General features: G+C 35.0%; 1 protein-coding gene and 1 pseudogene across 1 annotated transcript; one reads left to right on the top strand and one right to left on the bottom strand.

Annotated features, from left to right (window-relative positions):
- Nucleotides 1-2,266: 2,266 nt before the first annotated feature.
- On the top strand, nt 2,267-6,382 carry LOC108987113 (spermidine synthase 1-like). Its single transcript, XM_018959970.2, has 9 exons — nt 2,267-2,663; nt 3,670-3,746; nt 3,825-3,947; nt 4,604-4,708; nt 4,959-5,031; nt 5,117-5,188; nt 5,276-5,471; nt 5,864-5,993; nt 6,067-6,382. Exons 1-9 carry the CDS (start codon nt 2,474-2,476, stop codon nt 6,130-6,132), a joined length of 1,032 nt encoding a protein of 343 aa, XP_018815515.1. The 5' UTR covers nt 2,267-2,473; the 3' UTR covers nt 6,133-6,382.
- On the bottom strand, nt 6,269-8,048 carry LOC108987103 (annotated as a pseudogene).
- Between the last annotated feature and the right edge of the window lie 1,231 nt (nt 8,049-9,279).

Genomic DNA, 9,279 nt, shown 5'->3' with positions numbered 1-9,279 from the left:
AGAGGAGAGAAACGGCGTCGCTTGCTTTAGGAGATGAACGACTGCGTTTTGATCACTTCACTAAACGACACAGTTTTAATAAAGTAGTAATGTAATGCTTTCAAGTATTAAAACGATGTAGTTTAATTTATTTACATATTTAAGTCTGTTATAGCACAAGGTTATTTTAGTAATTTCGTTTAAATCAGTTAGAACTCACACCTAAAGGGTGGGAAGAGTATTCTGAAATATCTCTGTTCTTTTCATGGAGGAATTGGGTGGCCTCAAACTCACCCCTACTTATGAATATTAGTCCATTGCTCCGCGGGGTAGAAACTAGAATGTGGGAGGGTTAAGAGATTTTTTTTTTTTTCCTTTAAAAAAATTATCATTATTATACTTTTTCTAGAAAAAATATTTTTTAATTTAAAATAAATATTTTAAAATTTTTAATAACTTTTTCTGATCAGGACACGCATCGACTTATTATTGGCTGATCCACGTCACCAATTCTACCATTAGAAAACTAACGGATGTTGAATGATAATTCTTACTTGCAAATTGTTAAAATCCATATGACTTTTACAAAAAAACGTAACCTTATAATTCTCACACAAACTCTCTAAAAAAGTATTAATTATTATTTTAACTCGTTTGACTTTTTATTTTTATACAAAAGGTGGGAGGTTTTGCAACCAAATTTCTTATTTAGAAGACGTTTAGATTCGTAGTTCATCTCAGCTCATCTCAATTCATCTCAACTCATTTCACTACTATTCATTACTATTCAGCAACTTTAATTCATAAATTTTACTATTATTTACAACTCATCTTATTACTATTCACAATTCATCTCAAGTCATCTTCGAATCCAAACGTCTCCAGAGAATCAAATCATATATCATCACGCCATCGTATTCTTGATTGTTTGATTTTGCTTTGAACTAAAAAAAAAAAAATTTTATTATAGAGCAGTTAAAAAGTTGTATAATAGTCATATATTAATTCAATTCCTATCATTTTCCTTCCCATATTTCTTTCTTTCTTGATTATTTAATTTTCTAACATTTGAAGTTTTTAAACCTCACATTTTTTTTTTATATTTTTTGTTTTAATTTTCTAAAATGTTTAATTTTCTTAATTTTAACTTCTATTTTTTTTTTTTAAATATCTTCTTTCTTCAAATTTGTAATTATTGTTTAGTTTTATGTTTTATTATTTACTATACGAGGTGGCATCTTAATACACATGCATGGAGATTAGCTGGCATGTTTAAAGCATAAATTGGGCATTTGTTTATGTTTAAAAATAAGGAGAAACTTTATAAAATTGTAAATTATAATTATATTACGAGGGTGCTTTAAAAAGTTTTATTATTCGTGAACATAAAATTATGATTAATTATTAAACAATAGACATCATATGAATGTATTTGTATAAACTTATATAAACTAGAATAATATTATATTTATTATTATTATTTATAATATTAACGACAGTATTTTTAACATTTAAAGAGATTAAAAGAAATCATGTTCATATTTCTAAATATATTACTTGAATCCTTATATATTTATAGTTATTGAGATATGTATATATAAACTTAATAAAAATTGAAAAACCTTTTTGAATTACTAACGATGAAAAATGAATAGAAATTTATACACCTTTTACTTATTGAATTGTGAAATTTGTTTTTTTTTTTATATATTTTGTTTGTATTTTTTTCAAACATTTTTTAAATCTATTTAAAAAATTTTAAAAATAAAATAAAATCACAAAATTATTAAAATAAACCTTCTTAATCATTAATTTAAAAAATCTATAAAAAAAAAAATAAGGTTGTGTTTGGATGTTGAAGTGAGTTGAGTTGAGTTGAGTTGAGATGATAAAATATTGTTAGAATATTATTTTTTAATATTATTATTATTTTGAAATTTGAAAAAGTTGAATTATTTATTATATTTTGTGTTGAGATTTGAAAAAATTATAATGATAAATTAAGATGAGTTGAGAGTGATTTGAGTTCCAAACGCACCCTTAAGTTTACATTTTTTTGGTGGCTTGATCTCTTTCAAGAAAGAAAAATGATAAGTAGACAGTATTTTTTTACAATATTTCATGCAATTATTGCACAAGAGGCAGTGTCGTAAGTAGGGTAGGGTAGGGTAGCAAGTGACCAGAGCGAGCAACAGGTGTGAACGAATCAAATCAAACTATTGGGCACGAGTATCGCCTTTATTCGAAGGTGTTCATATTCGATAGACGCGTCCTTCGTGAGCAGATTCTTGCTGCTGCTGCGCAAAAACACAATTATTCTCTTCTTTTTTTAATTTTTTTTCTTTACTAATTATTTAGTGTTAATTATTATTATAAAGTGGAACGGAGGAAGACCAAAGATTGTGTGGCCTCTGTTTAGTACAAAGCGGCTCGTTTACCTTGCGCCGTGCTTGGGGTTTTCGCGAGCTTGAGCTTTAGCGACAGCGTGAAAGCCATGGCCGAAGAGGGTGTTTCTATATCCACGGATTCTCCCGTGAAGAGGCCTAGAGAAGAAGAGGAGCATAGTAATGGAGTCTCTGCTTCCACTCTGTCCTCCATCGAGCTGGAGGGGAACAAGGAGCAGCCTGATTGTATATCCTCTGTGATTCCTGGGTGGTTCTCTGAGATTAGCCCAATGTGGCCTGGTGGGTTTTCTCACTCTCTCACTGTTTCTCCACCCCTCCTCCCCCTAAAAAATTCCCATCTGCGTTTCCTATTATATATGTGTTTGGTTGTTGAGAAACTGCGGCAACAGAAGTGATCTTTTTAAAAAAAAAATATCATTTTTATCGATTCTCGGCGACCAAGAAGGAATTGTTCATTTTTCTTTTCTGACCAGGCATCTTTTGAATTCGTTATTGGTCTTTTGTTCACTATTTCTCCGCATACGTAGTTATGTTGTATGCTTGGTGATGTGGGTTTGTGTTAATGTGGTTTTTAGGCTTAGTTCGATGAGTGTTTGTCAAATCTGCCCCCATAACTCTTTTTTTTTTTGTCTTCATAATAGGATTAGAGAATGTATACATAGTCGTGTTCATACTTGTTTAGTTGTTTTCTCTATGGGCATTGCTTTGTTCACCTCGAAATAACGCCTATGATATATTTTTTTTGCCATGTATCACTGTGCCCTCTTTAATTTAGGAGTCTATATCCATGGGTTGTGGCTAACTAACACTAGCTCTAGTGGCAACCTTCTTTAGCAATTTAGCAATCAAATAATTCCCTGCTCGTGTTTGTTTTTGGGCAGATGTTAATTTTCTTTGATCTTCTCTTAAAGTTTGGGGTTCTGAATGATGTGTAGTTAAATATTATTATTGTAGATGTCAATCATTGCTAGACATATTGACTTGTGAGTGAAGGGGTGGAGAGTTATTTGGTCCGAGTATTTTGCTTGTTTGACGAGTGAACCTGTCAACTATGATGTTAGATTTTCAGCCAACTATGATGTTAGATTTGCGAGCCAATTACCCCCCAAACATACCCATCTATGGTTATTTCACATTTATAATGTCTATGAAACTGAAGTCCTGGTAACTTTTTTTGTTTTTGAATAATAGTGCATTTTGCATTTTCTTTTAATCGACATCCTTTTTCTTCAAAATTATACGCTTTAATTGTTTAATTGAATCTGAGCTGCCCGATACAATGTAGGTGAGGCACACTCCTTGAAGGTTGAGAAGGTCTTATTTCAAGGAAAATCTGAATATCAGAATGTCATGGTCTTTCAGGTACAAATCATAGTTTTTCCACCTATATCTGATCTTCCTTAAAAATAAACTCTGGTCTTGCAATTTTTTCTTTTGCAGTCATCAACATATGGAAAGGTTCTTGTTCTGGATGGGGTGATTCAGCTCACTGAAAGGGATGAATGCGCATATCAAGAAATGATCACTCACCTTCCACTGTGCTCAATTTCAAACCCAAAGAAGGTCTTCATATAATCTTGGGACTAAATAACTTACTTGAATTACTTCCATTGACAGAATTTTCTTGACGATGCTTTCACATGACAGTCGATTATTAGCTAATTAGAACTTATGAGCACTTTTAAGGCTGGAACCTCGGTGACCTTTGTGATCCATGCATCATATTATAAATGCAGCTTGTACTGTTATACATGATGAACAGAGGTTTTTCAGCTCTGGTGGTGAGAAGGCCCACAGACAGAGGGCACACCAGGCTCTATCTGTTGATCGGCCAATATTCTGTATATAGTAAGGCTGAGGACTGTTAAACATAGGATAGCGACAGTATGTAAAAGACAAATCACAATGGTGCAACTAATAACAACACGTCCAATAAACCTTGTTAATCATTCAGGGTCCCCTGCACATTTATTCTCTTGGCCTCCTTTTCTCTCTTTATTTCCTGAAAAAACTACAGATGGTTATCAGCATAGGAAAACAGGAAGGGAAACACATTCATAAAATAAAGAAAACAAACTTGTCTTTCAAATACAGTTCACTCTTCTTTTTCTCGTACTTAACACGCTGGCACTGTTAGAGTGAACTGCTTATTGGCAATAAGCATATTTATATTTTTTTTTGCCTTTGTCTTTCAGACTCATTATTTTTTTTCCACTCAGGTTATGGTTATTGGTGGAGGAGATGGTGGGGTCCTGCGGGAAGTGTCTCGCCATTCATCTGTTGAGCATATTGATATTTGTGAAATCGATAAGATGGTAGTTGATGTAAGTAATAATTTGATGGAAAAACATATAATATTCTTTTGTACTAGCATTAGGTCAGAAGCTCAGTTGGATATGTCACTGTTACATTTTCTTTTCACACTAGAATGAATCCACTTGTGAATATGCGAGCTCTGATTATTTTACCAACTTACGAGCCTACAAATGTTTTTTACCAATGTACCATGAGGACTTGCAGTCATCATGGAACAACTATTTCCATACTCGTAATTTCTTTTTCCACCTTTACCAGGTTTCTAAACAATATTTCCCTGAGGTAGCTGTTGGGTACGAGGATCCCCGAGTGAATCTTCATATTGGTGATGGTATGATCAGTTCGTTCTTCTTCCTCATTTGCATTCCTTATTTTTGCGAACATCAATTTTGAAGGGCTTTTTCATACTGGTCCAGGAGTTGCATTTTTGAAGGCTGCTCCTGAAGGAACTTATGATGCAATTATAGTGGATTCTTCTGACCCCATAGGTAAGGTTATCTCTGCATTCAATCCTTTCTCACTGGGAACATGAGCATTGTACTTTGTATTGACAATTTTCCTTTTGATCTGATCAGGTCCTGCACAAGAGCTTTTTGAGAAGCCCTTTTTTGAATCAGTAGCGAAGGCTCTTCGGCCTGGGGGAGTTGTGTGTACTCAGGCAGAAAGTATATGGCTTCACATGCACATAATTGAGGACATTGTGACTAACTGTCGTCAGATATTTAAAGGCTCTGTCAACTACGCATGGACTACGGTGCCAACATATCCAAGGTAACCTTTCTCAAACTTAATTAATTTTCTCCAGCCAGCTTCTTCTCCCCACAAAATCCTCCCAAAGAGATATATGCTTTTGAATACATGTTTATGCTTGCATGCATGCATGAGTGTATTTGCCTGTGTTTAAGAGGGATAATTGAGTTTTCTTCTTGGGTCAGACTGAGTTGTTAGTTTATCATAGTTAAGGTTTAAAATAGGCAAGTTGTGATTTTGGAGACCACCTTATTTTCAGTAAAGTCGTTCTTTGAATGTTTTCATCTCCAATTCTGCGGTAGCAGTTTTAATTATGGTTATTATCTGCATTGGGTATTTCTCTGTGCGGGTCAGTGGGTGGCGAGTAAATGTGCTTGTGTGATGTTGACGTTGCTTCTATCAATGTTTTTCAGTGGGGTGATTGGTTTTATGCTGTGTTCTACCGAGGGGCCCCCTGTTGACTTCAAGCACCCAGTGAATTCGATAGATGCAAATGACAGCCATAACAAATCCAAAGGACCCTTGAAATTTTACAACCCAGAGGTGTGATTCTGCTTCATCCCAAACACCTCTATCTTATTCATTTGCTTTATGTAACCTTTGTTTTTATTTTCAGATTCATACAGCGGCTTTCTGTTTGCCATCTTTTGCGAAGAAGGTGATCGAAAGGAAATCAAATTGAAGAAACATTCAAGAATTCATAGCACAAGTGGCTGCTGTGGTGGAGTGCCGTGGATTGGCTTCACAACAATGGTTCATCTTGCAGTGAACCGTGGAATAAGTTGTTTAAATTGAGTGTCGGGAAGAGAGTTGTAGTATTTTGGATGGTTTCAGCGATTATTCTCATTCCTCATTAATTAGTCGCCTCTGTTTCTTGAGGTGTGATTATTATATTTCAGTTGTTACAAATAGGGCTACATTTTACTTGCTGAGTTTCTCTCTCTCTAGCTTTTTATGTTTGTTTTGAGAATTGGGCCTTGAAGGAATCGCTGCGATCTATAGAGTTTAGAGAGTTTTCAAACCGAACCATGGTCGGTAAAAAATGACAAAAACAAAAAATGTCAGCAGCTGAGAAGTTCTTTATGGTCGCTCATGTTCATCAACAATTAAACTTTTGACACCGATCATGTTTTCTTTCTAAAAAAATCTTTAGGCAATGCCAAAGCTATACCGGAGTGTGATTGCTTAGAGAGAGAAGACAGAGACAGAGACAGAGTGGGAGGACCGCCTCCTAGACAGCTGAAAGAACAACCAATTTCTTAAGGCATTCTCTTTTACAAGATCCAAGTTCTTTCACCAAGTTTATTTAGCATTCGTGAGTATTTGCAGCAGTAATTATGCATCAACGACTTTGATTTCTCTCCCTGCTTCCACATCAACTTTCTTCTCTAGAGTCTGCTTCTTACAATCATAGAAATATAACATGCAGGCCACCCATTTCAGCACGTTCCCCAAGCAGAACAACCCAACTTGTGCAACAATTCCCATAATCTCTCCTTCATAGCATCTAAAATAGAGGCATGGCAGCCTCAAACCCAGTCCCCAAACAAAGAAAACAGCCATCAAAAGTAGCCCACGCCGCTCACTGCCTCTGTTAAAACGAGCAGAAAGCGCCATTGCTCGAACCCCGAAAGTCCCCTCCAACACTGAAATGACGATACTCACGTTCCACACCGCACTCCATTCCAAGTATTTTAGCAGCAAAGCTATGAAAACCGGTCCGTAGAACAGTAGAAATGGCACCTGTAAATCCGATGTTCTCCAAAATACATCGTAGCTGGTTGCTAACCATACTAATCCGAGCAGATTACAAGTTGATAAGAGAATAACGTAAGAGGATGTCATAAAAGTACCTCTTATTCTTGCTCCATAAATCTGTTTTTTCAGCATCTCCTTCAGAGTCAGTATTGGTCTATCTTCTGCGTATATCTTTGATGCCAAATCCACCGTTACAATCACTGTGCAAAGCTCAAGAAGATGAAAGGGCACCAGATAAAGGAAACCAAGTTGAACCAGTTGATGAGAAAAAGTCGTTCTTAATTCCCATTCATTTTTATAGAAAGAGTTATGAGTTATTAGCCGTCGAACGATCAGAGTGCTATCGATCTCCGAGTCAGCCCGCGCTTTTTCGAAGATTCCTTGCAACTTCAGAAGTTATTACTGACCAATGATGACTATAAGACTGCTCTAGAATATTTGACAGAGTTCTTTGAAGGAAAATTTCGTAGTAAACCATGAAGAAGAAAAGAGGGAGGGAAATGAAAAGGATGAAGATGATGAAATTGAAATTCTTGGAAAAGATTATTGGAGCCGCTTTAAGGATAAACCATGAAGAAGAAAAGAGGGAGGGAAATGAAAAGGATGAAGATGATGAAATTGAAATTCTTGGAAAAGATTATTGGAGCCGCTTTAAGGATATCAAGGACCTCCAGCTTCTGGTTTGGCATGGCAAGATTGTCCTCCAGCAGCTTTTTCTCCAGCATCAGATGCGTGTTCTCCATCTCCGAACCTTTCATTTTCAAGCCCAAGTTTCACCACGATGGAAAGAAGAAGATCTGTAATATTAGCCCCAAACCCAATTCCCAAAAGATATAAAGACCGACGAACACGACTAGCTGGGTTGACTTCACTTTCTATTTTTTTTTCCTTACATTATGTGGAAATTTGGTACCATAGACCCGGGTTTGGTCTTTGGTCGTTTACTTGGACTTTTCAACGTGTTAGTAGTCTTCACAAGAACATGCAGAACACAGACAGACCACTCACAAGCCTGGCAGAGATGTCCTCCCTGATCGCAAGTAAGCAATTTAGTGCTAACTCTTTTAATTATTATTATTATTATAACCTACTTTTTATTAGGAACGAGATAAATGGTGTTGCCATCCTTCACAAAAAATTATTTACTGGCGAGCAAATAAGCATACAACCAATGGGATTTTGAGACAAAACTAACATGTAGGACTATATTTGAAAAAATGATTCTACTCATTATTTTTACACTACACACTATATTTAATTTTTTCTTTTATAAATTCTTGCTAAACTAAAATAATTTTTCTACTCATCATCCTTACATCACACATTTGATAAAGAAAAAAAAAATTATGTATGATGTATAGTATTTGAATGATGAGTTCGAAAACAACACACCGCTCGGGAGTGAATATCTTCCTCCATTTTACTAAGCTATATGCTACTAACATTGTGACTATGCATTATCAGCAAACATCCATTATAGTCACTTTGAGTTAAAATTCTTTCATAGTGACTATGTTTGGTGATAATGGATGAAAAAAAAAATTCTTAGGTAATTCAACTATTGTGCCTCACTTTGAGTTAAAGCCTTAGGTAATTCAACTACTTTCTACCTTCAATGAATTTATGAAAAAAGATTTTTGTATAGATGTAAAGGATCATTTATTTGAAATTTGTACTACTTTTTAAATTTTATAAGTTTATTAATAAATGCTCGTGTCCTATTTCTTTAAAGGATAAGTTAAAAAGCATGATTTTACTCTCCGTCTTTTATATCTATCACGTCATAAGACCTTCTAGTCACAAAATTTCTCTGTAATTAAAACAAGTCGTAACATGATTGAATCCATGAATGGTGATCCATTTTTTAATTCAACGGATGCTGAGGAGTATAAATTTGTTGGATTTTTTAGAAAAATCAATCTTAGCAATGCAATTTTTCAAATCAAAGAGAGCGATCATCCAACACACTTGTGGATAGAAGTAGAAGCCTGACGGACAGCTTTTGCTTGCACTTTGGTGTATGGATTGTTAATGACGCCGTGCACACAACGACACACTAATTATTGTTGAC

Source organism: Juglans regia, chromosome 16, assembly GCF_001411555.2.
Source record: "Juglans regia cultivar Chandler chromosome 16, Walnut 2.0, whole genome shotgun sequence".
NCBI classification, from domain to species: domain Eukaryota; kingdom Viridiplantae; phylum Streptophyta; class Magnoliopsida; order Fagales; family Juglandaceae; genus Juglans; species Juglans regia.
This window is presented reverse-complemented; position numbering and strand designations above follow the sequence as displayed.